The 16,549-nt window shown below is 39.8% G+C and overlaps 11 protein-coding genes across 11 annotated transcripts; 5 read left to right on the forward strand and 6 right to left on the reverse strand.

The window, feature by feature from the left end:
* Positions 1-26: 26 nt before the first annotated feature.
* On the forward strand, positions 27-1,082 carry PAS_chr1-4_0113 (Glutamine-rich cytoplasmic protein of unknown function; the record flags this gene model as incomplete). The annotated part of the gene is made up of 1 exon (XM_002490178.1): positions 27-1,082. One exon carries the CDS (start codon positions 27-29, stop codon positions 1,080-1,082), a length of 1,056 nt encoding a protein of 351 aa, XP_002490223.1.
* Positions 1,083-1,118: 36 nt separating this feature from the next.
* Positions 1,119-4,535, reverse strand: PAS_chr1-4_0114 (uncharacterized protein; the record flags this gene model as incomplete). The annotated part of the gene is made up of 1 exon (XM_002490179.1): positions 1,119-4,535. One exon carries the CDS (start codon positions 4,533-4,535, stop codon positions 1,119-1,121), a length of 3,417 nt encoding a protein of 1,138 aa, XP_002490224.1.
* Positions 4,536-4,696: 161 nt separating this feature from the next.
* PAS_chr1-4_0115 (uncharacterized protein) lies at positions 4,697-5,560 on the forward strand (the record flags this gene model as incomplete). Its single annotated transcript, XM_002490180.1, has 1 exon — positions 4,697-5,560. One exon carries the CDS (start codon positions 4,697-4,699, stop codon positions 5,558-5,560), a length of 864 nt encoding a protein of 287 aa, XP_002490225.1.
* Positions 5,561-5,570: 10 nt separating this feature from the next.
* Positions 5,571-6,695, reverse strand: PAS_chr1-4_0116 (Hypothetical protein; the record flags this gene model as incomplete). The annotated part of the gene is made up of 1 exon (XM_002490181.1): positions 5,571-6,695. The coding sequence occupies one exon, from the start codon at positions 6,693-6,695 to the stop codon at positions 5,571-5,573; it is 1,125 nt and encodes a 374-aa protein (XP_002490226.1).
* A 226-nt stretch (positions 6,696-6,921) lies between these two features.
* PAS_chr1-4_0117 (Beta 4 subunit of the 20S proteasome) lies at positions 6,922-7,512 on the forward strand (the record flags this gene model as incomplete). The annotated part of the gene is made up of 1 exon (XM_002490182.1): positions 6,922-7,512. The coding sequence occupies one exon, from the start codon at positions 6,922-6,924 to the stop codon at positions 7,510-7,512; it is 591 nt and encodes a 196-aa protein (XP_002490227.1).
* Positions 7,513-7,786: 274 nt separating this feature from the next.
* Positions 7,787-10,804, forward strand: PAS_chr1-4_0118 (DEAH-box RNA-dependent ATPase/ATP-dependent RNA helicase; the record flags this gene model as incomplete). The annotated part of the gene is made up of 1 exon (XM_002490183.1): positions 7,787-10,804. One exon carries the CDS (start codon positions 7,787-7,789, stop codon positions 10,802-10,804), a length of 3,018 nt encoding a protein of 1,005 aa, XP_002490228.1.
* A 452-nt stretch (positions 10,805-11,256) lies between these two features.
* Positions 11,257-12,270, reverse strand: PAS_chr1-4_0119 (Essential protein involved in the TOR signaling pathway; the record flags this gene model as incomplete). The annotated part of the gene is made up of 1 exon (XM_002490184.1): positions 11,257-12,270. The coding sequence occupies one exon, from the start codon at positions 12,268-12,270 to the stop codon at positions 11,257-11,259; it is 1,014 nt and encodes a 337-aa protein (XP_002490229.1).
* A 186-nt stretch (positions 12,271-12,456) lies between these two features.
* PAS_chr1-4_0120 (uncharacterized protein) lies at positions 12,457-12,954 on the reverse strand (the record flags this gene model as incomplete). Its single annotated transcript, XM_002490185.1, has 1 exon — positions 12,457-12,954. The coding sequence occupies one exon, from the start codon at positions 12,952-12,954 to the stop codon at positions 12,457-12,459; it is 498 nt and encodes a 165-aa protein (XP_002490230.1).
* A 236-nt stretch (positions 12,955-13,190) lies between these two features.
* Positions 13,191-13,638, reverse strand: PAS_chr1-4_0121 (Transcription initiation factor IIA small subunit; the record flags this gene model as incomplete). The annotated part of the gene is made up of 3 exons (XM_002490186.1): positions 13,191-13,440; positions 13,498-13,539; positions 13,598-13,638. The coding sequence occupies 3 exons, from the start codon at positions 13,636-13,638 to the stop codon at positions 13,191-13,193; spliced, it is 333 nt and encodes a 110-aa protein (XP_002490231.1).
* A 228-nt stretch (positions 13,639-13,866) lies between these two features.
* Positions 13,867-15,027, forward strand: PAS_chr1-4_0122 (Essential conserved subunit of CPF (cleavage and polyadenylation factor); the record flags this gene model as incomplete). The annotated part of the gene is made up of 1 exon (XM_002490187.1): positions 13,867-15,027. One exon carries the CDS (start codon positions 13,867-13,869, stop codon positions 15,025-15,027), a length of 1,161 nt encoding a protein of 386 aa, XP_002490232.1.
* Positions 15,028-15,059: 32 nt separating this feature from the next.
* Positions 15,060-16,388, reverse strand: PAS_chr1-4_0123 (uncharacterized protein; the record flags this gene model as incomplete). The annotated part of the gene is made up of 1 exon (XM_002490188.1): positions 15,060-16,388. One exon carries the CDS (start codon positions 16,386-16,388, stop codon positions 15,060-15,062), a length of 1,329 nt encoding a protein of 442 aa, XP_002490233.1.
* Positions 16,389-16,549: the final 161 nt, after the last annotated feature.

The following is a 16,549-nucleotide window of genomic DNA, read 5'->3' on the forward strand; positions in this document are numbered from 1 at the left end:
ATACTCTCCCCCCTAAGTAATCTTCGATGAGTGCCACCAATAAAGAAGTAGTCCAAGCAATCATCAGCTTTCTGAAAAGCTCCTCCAAAGACGGTTCTGTGTCCGAAGACTATGTTGAGTCAGTCGATATGGCTATAGATTGCATCGCGGATGCATTCGAAGTCGATAAAGACGTTGAGAGTGCTGTTAAAGCCAAGTTCGGTAACAAGACATTGAATGAACTTCTTGGGGCATCCTCGGCATCATCACAACAAGTTCCCATTCATATCCCTAAGGAAGATGAAGAATTAAAACAAAGGGCTGAAGCTTTCAAGCTGGAGGGAAACAAAGCGATGAGCGCTAGAGATTTTGAAACTGCAGTGGCAAAGTACACTTCTGCCATAGAGTTGATTCCAACTAATAGTGTTTACCTTTCAAACAGAGCTGCTGCCTACTCTTCTTTAGGAAAACATGAATCTGCTATTGAAGATGCTCAAAAATCTGTTGATTCGGATCCCTCGTATGTTAAGGCCTATTCCAGATTGGGACTTGCCAAATATGTTACTGGAGACATCAAAGGATCTGTGGAAGCGTACAAGAAGGGTTTAGATCTTGAAGGCGAGAATGCTAGTGAGACAATGAAGAAAGGTTACAATACGGCCAAGCAGAAACTCAGCGAACAGATCGCCAATCAACTTCAATCTACTAATACTAAAGGTGGAGATACTGAAGAGTCCACTACTAAGGCCTCCAATGAATCTACGGGACCCGGTTCTGGAGGGTTACCTGATTTGTCCTCTTTGTTAGGGGGAGCTGGGGGAGCCGGAGGTCTAGCTGGTCTGATGAATAACCCTCAACTCATGCAAGCTGCTCAAAGTTTAATGCAGAACCCTTCTGCTCTGCAAGGACTTATGAGTGATCCTTCCATTAGGCAAATGGCAGAGAAGTTTGGTTTGGGTGGGGGCTCAGCTCCCAAAGCTGATGGTGAAGGTAGTGCTGATGGTGAAGACTCCGGTTCAGGTCCAAATTTGAACGACTTGATGAACAATCCAATGTTGCAGAATCTTGCCAGCCAGTTCATGGGCGGTGATAAGAAGCCTTAAATTTATAATCTTTCTCTAGTATTATAGTACAACAATCTATCTACTCAGTAATGTCGCATAGCTCAAATGTAGAAAGTGTAACTTTTCTGTAGATAATTGCCTGAACAGAAATTTGATGGTCTTTGACTTGTAGATGTTAAAATTATTCAATTCAACAGCTAACTCTTCATGGCTTTGTTTAATTTTGGTGTTCAGTAGCAATAGCTTTTGTTTTTGTGCCTTCAATTTCTCTAGTAACTTATATGTTCTTTCAACTCGCCTTTTCTCAAATAAATTATTCAAGAACCAATCATCTCCATCATCAAGTGGATTATCTGAGTACAGAAGCTTAGTAGCAATCTCCTCAATTAACGTACACGCCATAAAATCTCGATCATTGAGTAACTGAATTGCCTCGTTGATCTTTGCTTCTAACGATTTAGATTTGGCAATTTTTATAAATTTCAAAAGCTCATCATTTAGATTCATCAATAGTCCAAACATTTCCCACCACCTCTTAATACTATGATTTACTAATTCGTCAATGTTACTGATCATTTGGGACGTGCTCATTCTTAACAAATATAGCTGATAAGTATAGAAAGAATTATCACCACCTCGCAACTGGGAGATGATCTCATCATTTATCTGCTGTAAATCTTGCAGAATTTCGTAGTCATGAAATTTAAGCATATTTGCCTTCAGATAAGTGTATTCTTTTGATTTGATATTCACCAGTACTTGCATCTTGAAGAAATTGGTCAAAATATGCTCTTGAGCAACTAACTCGTTTCTGGAATAATCACAAAACATTTTAATGTTGGCAATCTCTTCTGGTTGCAAAGTCGAAGTTGAGTGCTTGATATGGTTCAATCTAAGTTCGTCCAAACTTTCATTACTGGACAAGAACTTCCATAGAACATCGTCGACTACTGTCGAATCATTTAGCAACAGTGAGCTACAAACCGAATTAACCTTAACGAACATAATATTGCACTTGAATTTTGTCAAAAACTTTTCATCTTGAGTATCAAAAAAGTGATCAAAGATCTTGTAGTTGAGAAACGAGTTCGGATTATTTAGTTTAATGGAGCGTATTAGTAATTTGAATTCGTCAAAGGTTCTTGTAGAACTGTATACAGTTTCCTTATTATCCTGAACAACAATGGTCTTGAAGAACAGGAACAATTTATCGTTGTGCCCAATCTTTATGCGTACCACCCCAAACTTGAACTTCTTATTATCAATAACATTGTAAGGCTGGTACCTTTCTAGAAAATAAGAGTCCAATAGGTGCTCAATAACTGCATCCGTGCTTTTTGGTACAGGATTTTTCTTAACGTAGTCTAACGCCATTAGGTTATATTTTGTGCCATCAGTTTTTAAAAGGGACACCCTTTTATCTTCCAGGAGTACTTTTATATTTTCCAACCTATTGTATTTAACATACAGCATCAGAGGAGTAAGTCGTTCGCCATTTAGGATGTTGACATCAATATTAATGCACCTATCCAAAATTAGTTGCAATCCTTTCCCAGATGTTACTATGTGCAGCAGGGTATTCCCTTTGTGGTCAATATGGTCATTAAGAGAAAACTTCTTGTTATGAAACTCGTACCATTGAAACACAATTTCTAGAACAAATACTACCAGTTCTTCATAATCAGGATGGTCATAACTTCTCAACGTGATAAATAGAGGAGTCTGCAAGTTGATATCCCTTGCAGTCCAGTCAATAAATAGACCGAATTGGGAGAAAAGTCTAAATTGGCAATTGAGATAATGCCCAATATTTCTTTTCTTGGAATCAGTGATATTGAGATACAATGATTTCTCGTCATCTCCAAGTTGTTCAAAAATGGAACTTAGTTCATAGATGATATTGTCATTTCCTGTATTTAGGGCAAGTGAAAAAAGTGTACTATTGTTCAGGGTTTTATCTTTAATCAGATCGTCCATAGTGAATATTCTGTCAAATTGTATAATGCAATGAAATATTTGATAGTTGTTTGATATGATTGCCTGGGCTAGGAGGGATTCCCCTCTAGAATTTCTGCTCCAAATGAAGGAATCATGTGGTATTCTGTCTTCATTTTCCCACGGCTTCAATAAATTTTGTAGTTTGGTGGCATTTCTCAAATCTTCAGAGGAATCATTGAATTGCTGATGATTGAAATTTATATCCACCGAAGAGCGTTTGATAAGATCCCACGCTTTTTTGTTCTGTTGTGCCAACGATATTAAATGATTCCGGGTTGAGTGTTGATTTAAGTAATCCAAGACGCCCTCAAATGTGGAAATAACGTACGCAAGAAAGCCAATGTCATTCTCAGTATCGAAGTCGAATGAAAACTGCTTCACATATTGAAGGTGAACAGACAAATTGGGTACCTTGCACCGTACTATAACCATTAATAGCAGGCCAACCAAGGTATCTGCATCTATTGAAATATTAGAAGATAATGCCTGGAAAGTGTCTATAAAGACCAAACATTTGTCTTTGGAGTTGTCTGTCAGAGTAAGTGTGCTGAACTTCTTGGATGCTTTTACAATATTCGATTCATAGATCGAGAGATTCTTTTCTAAGTATGGAATACCGACCTGAGTGATGGAGAGTGAATCTAATGACGAGTAGAGCGAGTTCAATGAGTCCATGGGTAACAGTTTCATTAAATGTGGGAACTCTTCTGGATATAACTTGGATTCTATGTAATTGAAAACACATTCATGTAGATTAATGGGATACTTTGTTAATATTTCGTCTATGTCAGATTGATTCAATTTTTCAAATATGTGAACCCCTCGTTGGATAAGATCATTGAATTCTTCAACCGAGTCTGCTATGTTGGTGGCGGACAGCTTGTAGTCTCTAAAAAGAGCCCGGTATTCCTCACTGACCTTATTGAAAACTAGAGGAAACTCCCTCAAAATGCTAACCAGATCAAAGCTTTCAGAAGGGTCTTTGTGGTTTTCTTTGTGCAACGACAACTGGTTCTCTCTTTCTCCGTAGTCCAGGAGTGGTTTCTCTAAAAAAACTACCAAAAACTCCATTCCAAACTCCATGTAGTCATTAAAGACAGTAAATAATTCCTTATTAACTATTTTTATCCTTTGGTCGTAAGGGAATCCGTTCCCTGTTATGACATAGTCGCCTGAACTCCCTATCATGACTTCCTTCCCGTTGAGGGACTTGCAGGAGACTTGATGGTTTCCTTTGTTGGTCATGCTATTTAAGTCAATGATATGCGAACTAATAAACGAGTCACTATGGCATAAATCGGTGTAAGTCAATTTTGAGTCGGACTGTATATTAGAGTACAAGGATATCGTCGAAGGTACCAACAAAGCGACTGAATCATTGTGTGTCGCTAAGTAGTTGATGACGCCGTGTAGTTTGGACTTTTGAGGGCGTGGATGATTATAAAGAGCATTCAAAAAAGGATTTAGCAACAAAGGCAAATGAGAAAGTGCCATGTTGAAACCATCCACTGACTAGAGGCGGTAGAAGGTCGAAATAATGGAGGGTCTGGTCTGTTCTTACGGGTTTGATAAGGAGGATAGGATGCTCATGTGGTGTACGGAAGATGGGTAGATATCAAAAAAGTGTAAGACAGTGATGAAAAAAATCAAAAGATATGGCTAAGGGAAAGAACAAGAACCACGATGATGATAGACCTCGCAGCTCTAAAGGGTCCAACGGCCATAGTAAGGGCTCTAGAAAGGGGCATAATGAAGTGAAAAGGAGAGAGACGGCGAACTTTCCTGTCAAACTTGCTATGTGGGACTTTGATCACTGTGATCCTAAAAGATGTAGCGGTAAAAAGCTTGAACGGTTAGGCCTGATCAAGAATTTACGGGTAGGAGTCAAATTTAACGGCATTGTAGTCTCACCAAATGGGTCCGGTGTTGTTTGCCCTGACGACAGAGAAGTTGTTGAGGCTTATGGGGCGGCCGTTGTAGAATGTTCTTGGGCAAGATTAGATGAGATACCTTTTGGTAAGATTGGAGGAAGACATGAAAGGTTATTACCATTTTTGATAGCTGCAAATCCTGTAAACTACGGAAGGCCGTGGAGATTGAACTGCGTAGAAGCTCTGGCCGCTTGTTTTGCAATAGTTGGTCATATAGATTGGGCAAAACAACTGTTGGAACATTTTTCCTGGGGACTAACATTCTTGGATATCAATGAGGAGCTTTTTGAATTGTATCAAGAATGCACAGATTCAGAGAGTGTAAAGAAAGCAGAGGAGGAATATTTAATAGAAGCAGAAAAGCAAAAGAGCGCAAAGAAAGATTTAACTTTGGATGATATACTGGAATTTGGTAATCAGAACAGACGAACACTGGAGGAAAAGGACAAAGATGATGCTGATGATGATTATCAAGACGAAAAAGAAGAGGATAATGAAGAAAGAGATTTTGATGCAGAGCAGACTCACCTTACTATTGAAAAGAAACTAGATGCGCTTGGAAATGAGATAGAGGACTTAGTCATATAGCTGATAATTCTTATTGAGCTTGCTGTTTTTGCTCTTCTAAAAAGCTATTTTTTGACTCATACCCCTTGATTTCCCCTTTCTCAATTGTAACAACTTTTAGATAGTCCTTTGGCTGTGGTTCCGGATTAGCAAAGCCAATAGATTTGGCAAGACTGAAATAATTTTCACTTCCCTGCCCGTTTTTGTAATGAAATGATTCCAACTGAGAATTTGTGCTCAGCAACAGCGTTCTAGGCCCATGAACTTTTATATACTGGTTGTTTCCAGTCAAATATCTATAACTTGACGTAATAACGTCTTTTGCTTGACTGAAGTATTTTAAAACCGGCCGACTTGAAATTTGTTCTCTGGAGCCTTCTTTTAACTCCTTATTCAAGTTTACATTTTTCAAAGATTGCGGTATTTCCGAATTCCCGTTTACGCTAATGGCGAGTAAGTTTTCTTTTCTAATAAGAATAGTCTCATTACCAAGTGTAATTTTATAGATCTGGCCTTCGCCTGTCAAAGATAACAGACCTCTACCAGAAATCAACGTATATACCCTGGGAAACTTTGTTAATGACTTGGGTAAAAATGGATTCGTTATAGTCAAATTGTCACCAGCATAGGCTTGCACTGCTTTAGGTGGAAACACAGCCCAATCCAATCTACCATCCAAGTCTAGACTGACAAAAGATCTTTGTCTCACTATTTTGCTGGACGAACCCCAACTGAATGTAGAAACGGAGCTGCTTACTAGGGCATTAAATGGGATAGTGCTAAAAATCTTTTCATATCTGAAGTTGATCAACCCAAAAAGAGTTCTCTTAATGGGATTTATCAACCGAGTTTGACTAACCAAAGAGTCCAGTACACTGTGTTTGTCCTTTGAATTGAGTGATATAATTGATCCCTTACTCACATAGAGTGGATACGAGGGGGGGATACTGACATTGAGAACTGTAGCTGGCGAACCTATTACTTGAAAAACTGGCTTGGACGCTTGATTGACTCCAATGTCATCTATGCTGGAGAGAAGTTTCGGCTGTTCTGAGTCTTTTCGCTTCTCTGACGACACGGAAGACGCCTGAACTATCGACAGATTCCTAACGGTGACATTAGCGTTAAGTATGCGGCACACCCTTTGTGTTAACATATGAATGAACGTTGGTGAAGGGAATATCAACTTTACCCAATCAGCCGCGAAGGAGAGCTGGGAGGATAGTGAATTATCTGTAGGGGAGCATCGCTCGATGTTATTTTTCTGAGAAAGATGATTGAAAAAGTTGTGTGTAACCCAATCAATACCTAATCCTCCCGCGCTAGGTTACCATACATCAAGCATTTGCCTCCCTCTCTATCTCCACTTGCCTAATACAACAATGGACATTGTACTGGGAATCAAGGTATCCGACGGTGTCGTGATAGCCACATCCAAAGCTGCCACTCGTGGTATATCAATTTTGAAGGATACCGACGACAAAACAAGGGACTTGAGTGATCATAACTTAATGGCATTCACTGGAGAGTCTGGAGACACGGTGCAATTTGCCGAGTACATCCAGGCCAATATTCAACTTTATAATATGAGAGAGGGCCATGAATTGTCTCCCTATGCAGTTTCTCATTTTGTCAGGAACACACTGGCTAAATCCCTCAGATCTAGGAAACCTTATCAAGTGAATGCACTTTTAGCAGGTTATGACACAGACAAGAAGACTCCAAGTCTCAGTTGGATTGATTACTTAGGCACCAAGGCAGATCTTCCATATGCAGCACACGGGTATGCCGCATTTTACACGTTGTCTCTCTTGGACCATCATTATAGGAAGGACATGACGGTGGAAGATGGTTTAAGGTTATTGAAGCTCTGTAACAAAGAGTTGAACACAAGAATGCCAATTGACTTTAAAGGTTTGCAAGTAAAGGTTGTGAACAAAGATGGAGTCAAGGTAGTGGACGGAGAATGGTAATGATTCTCGCATGATTCTCAATCAGCTACAGTATAGGTATAGATAATCAATAGCAAAAGAGTTGTACCGATGATCCTTTATTTCTTTTCTCACCGCTCCTTATGGAACGATCAGTTCTTAAGGGTGCAGATATGTGACAGGTCCAGTATGATCTTGTTCTCTAGATGCCCTCTTCTTGTTTCTCCTCTGTTGTAATAATCATTCTGAGGTTCTGATATCTCGCGCTCCGTATTATTTAGTTCTTCAGAATGTCTGTACTACCCCATCTCATCTAATGAAGTTATTAGATTTGTTGAGATCCTTGCAGCCGGATTTATCTGCAAGCGAGTTAGATTTGATGGAGGGATTTATATCCGACTTATACAAGAAATCCTCCACTTTAGACGCATTTCAAGAAGTTTTGAAGGAGAATGGTGCCGAATTTTCAGTTACTGATATCTTCAAAATCGACAAGCTACTAGATGGAAAGTGGATAAGTGAACCAACCAAGCCACACAAACAGGAACCGCCACATCATACTGATACTAATACGTTGTACAATAGCCAAATCACGGCTCATAACCAAGAAAGAAAGAAAAAAGATAGCATAAATTCCAGGCTCCAACCTATTATAGTTGGGGCCAGTTATTCAGGACAGATTACTAACATAACGCCTTATGGTGCTTTCATCAGATTGCAAGCATTAAGAAGGCCCACTGGACTTTGCCATATATCAGAAATGTCCAGTTCAGAAATTAGACACCCATTAGATGTGGCTAACGTGGGCGATAAGGTGACAGCGACCGTGCTGAGTGTTTCCTCCAATAAAATATCCCTCAGTCTCAAAAACCCAGACGAATTGCAGCTAAGAGGTCAAATACAGAGAGGTCGATCAGAAGTTCGGGACACTAAAGTTCGAAAACAACTATCATCCCCAGAAAAATGGGAAATTCGACAGTTGATATCTTCCGGAGCTCTGAAGGCTTCTGATTACCCAGAACTAGATGATGAATACCAATCAGTCCTGGATGAGCATAAACGAGGATACAACGATAGAGAGAAGGATGAAGAAGTAGAGATCGTTGTAAAACAGAAGCCTCCCCCATTCTTGAACGGTAAATCATCTTCTCTAAGGGAGATATCACCGATAAGGGTCATAAAAACCCCTGAAGGATCTTTGAATAGATCGGCGATGAATGGTTCTGATTTGTTGAAGGAGCGCAAAGAGTTAAAGAAAGGCCTGAGGCCTGAGATCAGCAATAAAGTCTCAGAATGGAAAGACTCTATTAAGAAAGACTCATATGGTAAAACCACCACCAAGAACCTACAAGAACAAAGGGAGTCTTTACCTGTATTTTCTATGAAGCAAATGCTACTGGAAACCGTCAAGAATAATAAATTTGTCGTTATTGTAGGTGAGACGGGTTCCGGTAAGACTACCCAGATTACCCAATATTTGGCCGAGGAAGGATTTAATAAAGGGAATATGATCATAGGTTGCACCCAACCTCGACGAGTTGCTGCTGTGAGTGTTGCAAAAAGAGTATCAGAAGAAGTTGGCTGTAGGCTGGGGCAGGAAGTTGGTTATACAATAAGATTTGAAGATAATACTTCGGATGTAACCAAGATCAAGTACATGACTGACGGTATGCTTCAAAGAGAGGCAATGGTTGATAAAATGCTTAGTAAATACTCTGTCATTATGCTAGACGAAGCTCATGAGAGAACCATTGCGACGGATGTTTTATTCGTTCTCTTAAAGACAGCAGCGATGAAACGAGACGACCTTAAGATCATTGTCACATCTGCAACATTAGACAGTGGAAAGTTTTCCACTTACTTTGAAAACTGTCCAATAATTCAAATTCCCGGAAGAACATTCCCAGTGGAAATTTTCTACACCAAGGAACCTGAACTAGATTACTTGCAGGCAACATTAGAATGTGTACTGTCTATCCATAAGAATGAGTCAAGAGGTGACATTTTAGTATTTTTAACAGGTCAAGAGGAAATTGATACATGCTGTGAAGTGTTATACGAAAAATTAATAGATCTTCATCAAGAAAATGAACTGATAATTTTACCCATTTATTCTTCTTTACCCTCAGAAATGCAGTCTAAAATATTTGAACCAACCCCAGTTGGGAAAAGAAAAGTCATTATAGCCACTAACATTGCAGAGACGTCTATTACTATTGATGGCATATACTACGTCATTGATCCAGGATTTGTCAAGGTAAATGCTTACGACCCAAAACTTGGAATGGATTCTTTAATGGTGACACCTATATCTCAAGCACAAGCAAAGCAAAGAGCTGGTAGAGCAGGTAGAACTGGACCAGGCAAATGCTTCCGATTGTATACTGAAACCGGATACAATAAGGAAATGTTACCCAATAGTATTCCTGAAATCCAAAGACAGAATCTCGCACATACAATTCTTATGCTAAAGGCGATGGGGGTTCAAGACCTAATTGGGTTTGAGTTCATGGACCCACCGCCATTAAAAACAATGCTAAGTGCGTTGGAAGAACTATACAACTTGGAGGCTCTGACGGAAGATGGCGACTTGACAGAATTGGGCCGTAGAATGGCGGATTTCCCAATGGATCCGGGTCTTGCCAAGGTTTTGATCAAATCCATTGAATTTGGGTGCAGTGAGGAGATGCTAAGTATTGTATCTATGTTATCAGTGCAGTCAATCTTCTACAGACCTACGGGGGAACTGAGAAAAAAGGCCGATGAAAAAAGAGTCCGATTTAACCATCCTCATGGAGACCATATGACTATGCTAAATGTGTACGAGAAATGGGTAAGAAACGGTAGCTCCAAGGAATGGTGCAAAGATAACTTCATTCATTATAGGAGTCTTCTTCGGGTAAGGGATGTTAGGACACAACTAAAAAAAATAATGAACAAATATGGTTCTGAGATGAGAAGTTGTGGGCAGAATAGCAACTTGATTCGAGTAAACTTGTGCTGTGGTTTTTTCAAGAATACTGCCAAAAAGGATAGTGAAACATCATGCTATAAGACTCTATTGGAGAATACCACAGTGTATCTCCACCCCTCATCCTCCTTATTTGGAAAATCATCATCAGAATATGTGATTTATCACACTCTATTACTGACAACAAAGGAGTATATGCATTGTGTGAGTGTAATTGAACCCACTTGGTTAGTTGAGCAAGCTCCAAGGTTCTTCGCCAAGGCGGATACTGAGCAAGTAAACAAGAGAAAACGAACAGTGAAAATTCAGCCGCTTTATAATCGTTTCGACCAGCAACAAAGTTGGAGACTCAGTAAGAGGTAACACAAGTCAAACTAAAATGACCATGCTGAGTATTAAAATGAATCTTCAATTTTCTTAGAGTTGTTCTTAGCAAATTCAACAATCAACTTCTTCCCAAAAATGACTCGATTTTGGAGTTTATTTCTAGCCACAATAGTATCATTTGAATCACTAAAAGAGATGAATGCTTGCCCTCTCATTTTTGGGGGACAATTTATCGCCACAACGTCACCATAAACTGAGAAGAGGTAGTACAATTGTTGTTCAAGTTGGTGCGGTTTCAGCTTGTCATTGATATTCTTAACATATAGAGTGTAAGAAGGATTCTTCTCTACTTTTGGTCTTTTTGTAGGAGCATCTTCTACGTCGTTCGACCTTTTGGACATTGGTATAAAGACGAATGAACTGGAGAACTGTCAGAAAATTATTATAATTGATATCTGTCTCTACTTATGTCGCGAATCATATTTCATTCATCCTCTGTTAGTAGTGTTACCACTTCCCTTTGGATTGGCTTCTTTAAATTCATCCCATTGGCGGGCTTTGTAAGTTTCTTGGTCATGGTATTTGTCCGCATCCCCGGCTTCTTCGTCATTGTCTTGAGGTTGTTGCGGTTTGACCATTCCGCCGTTCTGAAGCTCTTGTTCTACTAACTCTTCAACTGTCATGGAAGGAAGAACTTGACCAGTACCATAGACCTTGGACCTCAATTGGTTCCTGTCACTAACTATGGTGAACGGTTTCAGTACCCTTCCTTGTTTCGATACAAGAGGTGACTTCAAAGTCTCTAGTTTGTCAGTATATTCGAAGGGCAATACCTCGTCTGGGTGATCTTCCTCTTCAATTTTCGGTTCAGGAATATTCTTCAACACCTCTAACTCTAGCATGTTCCCCTCGTATGACTGAAGGGCATTGAGGGCAAACAGTTTCAACTGGTCAATGTACACTTGCCTGACTATCTCGTCGTCTAGATTGTCTACCTGATCAATAATTTTCAGACGTTCATTCAGGGCTTTTTCCTGTTTGAAGTTCTCAATCTTGTACTCTCTTCTTTGCGTAGGATCACTAGGCCTTAGTTCTTCTAGGGTGGGATTATATGGATCCTTGAAGTGTTCTAGTAGTTGTGATTGCGATTTGTCTAATATTTCGTAATTGTCCAACGAATGAAGGAACTGTAGATAAAATTTCTGCGAAGACTTCAATGTTTTTGCTCTTGACTTCCTGTCCATATTAAGCTCAAGACATGAAGCAATGTAGTAATCGATAGACAGGTATTGGATATGTTTGGTGGCAATTTCTTCGATTGTCTCATTGATGCTGAACAGTGCGAGCCTCAATATTGAGGATTTGACATTATCTAGTTGATGTATAATCTGTTCCAGTTTCAAGGAGAACTCTGTGGAATCTTTTCTAAGATTGGAGTTAACTATGTTATTAACGCCTTTCAAAGCACTCTGAAACTGTTCAGATAGCGGAAGTTCAGACATTTAATGGAATGGTAACTGTCGTGGGAAAGAGATCAGGTGTAACCCAAACGCGATTACATAATCAATTGTTTCAAGCCCATTCATATACCAACTTTTACAAGAATCCTTTCACCGTCTTATTAGTAGTGAAAAGGCCCAATTGTCTCTATGCGCCTTATCAAAATGGTCTAAATAAATACATATATATTACACTTCACTCTGGATGGGTTTATCGAGGAAAGAGCCGTGAAGGAATATAGTGATACCACTAACGGTCGCCCAAGACAAGACTGTGCCAACTGGAGATGAGATGAAGACCAAAATAATTGAAACAATTGCCACAAAACCGTAAAGGTGGCTCACATTTACCCTAAACGCGATCAAATCTACTTCGTCTTGCTGAATTCTTGATATTCCAAACACAGCTGAGAGAATGAAAACCACCAATAAGAGTAGCAAGAGATTCTGCAGTAAGAAGTAAACTCCAAATACCAATGCAATCAGAACGTAATTGTAGTAAAAATATCTCAAATTGAAAGTAAGCCGGGATTGTAAATCCAGTAATGATGTTGGTTTAGTAACTCTTTTCAAGTCCAAAAACTCCCTTGACGGCCTGAGCAACTCCCATTTGGCTCTGAATGATTGTGTGGATCCCAAATTGGAGTAATCCGGGTTGAAACTTGAGAACGAAGAGAACTGGTTCATGTGGATCACACGTTGATTAGTGGACAAGAAAAAAGTTTAAATTTGGAATTACAGTTTGACGCGATTCACCCATCTACTATTGACTTTTCATGAGCATACCGATGATGCAACAAGCGGGTGCAATCAGCCGAGGCTGATTGGTCTTTAGGGTGCTTTAAAAGATTGATTTCACTATGTACTCGTCTAAGCTAAAAAAAATCGTCATACTAAAACTTACAGGGGGACCAGTCCCTTCTCTAAGTACCTTTGGTAGCTGCCGAGCATGCCACAATCTTAAACTTGTCAGTACGAACAGTTTCCTTTTGATCTAATGTAATTCCCAAATCTTTAATAATAAAAGTCCAGACATCGTCACAGAATCGATAAGTATGGAGATGTCCCTTAAATGAAATCTTGGTTTTAGCCTTCTCTTTCATCGTGTCAGCAACAACTCTGTCAAAATTGGACAGGATACGTAGAGCCAACTGAGGCTGGATTCTTTGATCTCTATAAGTAATATATTAGTAACATCGTCCGTAAAATGATAAAGGTAAGAACACTTACAAAATCAATGTATCCAGGGCATCGGTCAGTGTAGTTCCAATTCTATATGTGTTAGAGCAATGAATTAAGGTTGGTAGTTGTGGAGTAAATGTATACGTACGTGCTCTTTCGGTACAACTCGTAGTATCCTGGTCCGTTCATATTTACGGTATGGTAGGCAGAGAGGGAGTGGTAGTAGGGGGAGAGAAGAGGGGGGGACAGAATATGTTCTAAAATCCTCGAAGGATGTCTAGCAAGCTGATGGCGCAACCGGAAGCATCCTTCGAGAAGTTTGCAAGGGCATTGGTCTGTCTAATACGGCCGCGAATTACCTACCGTAGGAATTATTGATTATGAATTTCGGACCATATTCTACTACCAACTAAACCCATGTCCAGTACCATTTTTTATCGGTTCAGGTCCCAGAAAGACCTGTCTAGAGTTCAGTTTGATGGTACAGGAATTACTGTATTTGATTTGAAACGTGAAATTATCCTTCAAAACAAGCTTAATTCGAACCTTGATTTTGTCTTAACTCTACTCCACTCAGATACAAATGAACCATACGATGACGATAACACAGTCATTCCCAGATCTTCCTCGGTAATAGCGAGACGAAGTCCTCCTATGAAGAAGGGAAGAGGAACAGCAGGTAGATATTTGGTCGGAAAACCTCGTATCAACAGAACAGCTCCCTCTGGCCCCACTACAGGTGCTCCTGCTCCAACAAACCTGACCGGATTATCTGAGGAAGAAAGAATACAGTCTATGTTCAACCAGCAGTCCCAGAACTGGCAACAGCATCAAGAGGAGCTTTCCACCCACACTCCTGTTCATTACTCAAAAGCATCAGAGGATGCCCCTCCTCCTGGATATATCTGTTACAGATGTGGTGCCAAAGATCATTGGATCAAGAACTGTCCTACAAATAACGATCCAAACTGGGAAGGAAAACGAGTCACTAGAACTACAGGTATTCCCAAAACCTATTTGAAAACAGTAGATAAAGAGGTAGCCGAGAGCTCAGACTCTAACGTAATGATAAACGAAAATGGAGAATACGTGGTAGCCATGGCCAATCAAAAAGCTTGGGAAACTTACCAGAAGAAACATTCACAGTCAAATACAAATAAGGAGCTTTCAAAGCAGTTATTAAGCAAAGTCACCGATGATCGAATGATAGATCCCATAACGAAAGACCTGATTAAGTACCCTGTCTTGACTCCTTGCTGCAAAAAACTATATGGAAAAGAATCAATTGAAGAAGAGCTTTTGAATGACGATTTCAAATGCCCTAATTGTGGTCAAGAAGATATTTTACTGGACTCTTTGATCCCAGATGATGATCTGAAGAAACAAATCGACGAGTTCGTAAAATCTAACTCACAAAAGAGAGAGCTAGAGGACGATGAATCCCCAGATGAAATGAACAAAAGACTCAAGTCTTCAATTCCTGCACAGAATTTAGCTGTTCCACAAATTCCTTTCATGCCGATGATGATGCCTTTTCCTCTAATGGGAGTGCCCTTTATTCCCCCTACGAAGAAATAATGTAGAATTTTTCAATTATAGTATATACTTGACTATTTCGGCTGATTGAAGCTAATTACTGCCCATTTGCCTGTAGCACACCATGACTTTCCATCTGTTCTAACTAGCTCTTCCTCTCTTTGCTTAGGCAACCCTACACATACGTCTGCTTTACAAGTACGTAGAGCCAAAATAGGAATATTTGTTTCACCCAGTTCCTTGATAGCTGTTTTGAAAGGAGTATCTTTTGGCCATTTCTTGTCTCCTGTAAGCTTTCGGTAATTTAAGTCACCTTTGATAATGACTAAAGCTGAGTCTTGGAAATAATCGTACAGTTCTGCTCCTCCGTGTTTACCATTGGGTGTGATATGGGTATAATCTAAATCTAGGGTCCAAAACTCGTTTTCCAATAGCTTTATTTTTCCCGACTGAAGGTAGTTTCTCACGATAGAGACAAATCGGTCCACCTCATCTCTGTTATCTGGGAACAGTTGAGTATTAGACAGGTCCTTCAACAACAGCTCAACGTCTTTGATCATAGTGTCACTGACCATCCATGGTCTCGTTTTGCAATGGATTCCAACAGAATCAGCAAGATTTGAATCAAGGGTAAATAAGGAAAATACCAAATCAGTAAAAAATTCAAAACCAGCGTTGTCCAACACTATGTCAATCCTCTTGGGACGCTTACACAGCAGCAAATGGTCCCAAGCTTTCGAAGTATCATTAGCCAGGATATGCTTCTCATTCTCCTTCCTAGCAGCAGCCGATTGACCAGTGCTCATATCATAGTCTTGAGCGGCTGTTGCTAAAAGAGATAAGTCAATTGCGTTTCCCCAAAGTGAAACATCAATAAATTCTTTGAACAATAGGTATTGACCATCTTTATCATTTGATTTCAGTTTGTTGTCATCCAAAAGAAGAAGGTACTGTTTAATTAACTCATAAACACTTTTTGGAGAGTCAGTAAAAGCCTTTCTTTTACTTTTTTCAAAGATATCGTAATTTTCGAACCCTGAATGCTTCTTAATGATCACATCTATCAATCTATATAAGAAAGTCTCAAGAAACAACCAGGGGCCTTCCAGCCACTTCAATGGAGACTTAAACGAGGCCAGCGTCTCATTATAGGAAGCCAAAGACGGGATCAAATCCAATTGTTCCCGGGTGAAGGGATTCACGGTACCATTGGCCAATATATCAGACCTTAACTTCTCGAGATCTTGCACTAGTTTGGCACCCTCTATCTTGGAAGAAGGATTCTCAGCTAAGTAAGACTCCAAATCGCCAACAGAAGACTTGATAATGTGAGGCCATCTATCCCTTGAGGTGGTATAAGCAAAAGAGTTTGGGTCATTGTTAAATGGAACTGGATAACTCATAATCGACGGATAAATGCAGTGCAACACTTACTATGATGTATGGTGTATGTATGTGAAGTGCTCATCGACATCCGATTCTGCGCCTAGCAAGTGAGCGTGCACCTTCCAATTACCGGGAAGAGGACGAGGGGACGGGCGGAAGACACCACTACTGACTCAAT

Source organism: Komagataella phaffii, chromosome 1 (genome assembly GCF_000027005.1).
Source record: "Komagataella phaffii GS115 chromosome 1, complete sequence".
Taxonomy (NCBI): Eukaryota; Fungi; Ascomycota; class Pichiomycetes; order Pichiales; family Pichiaceae; genus Komagataella; species Komagataella phaffii.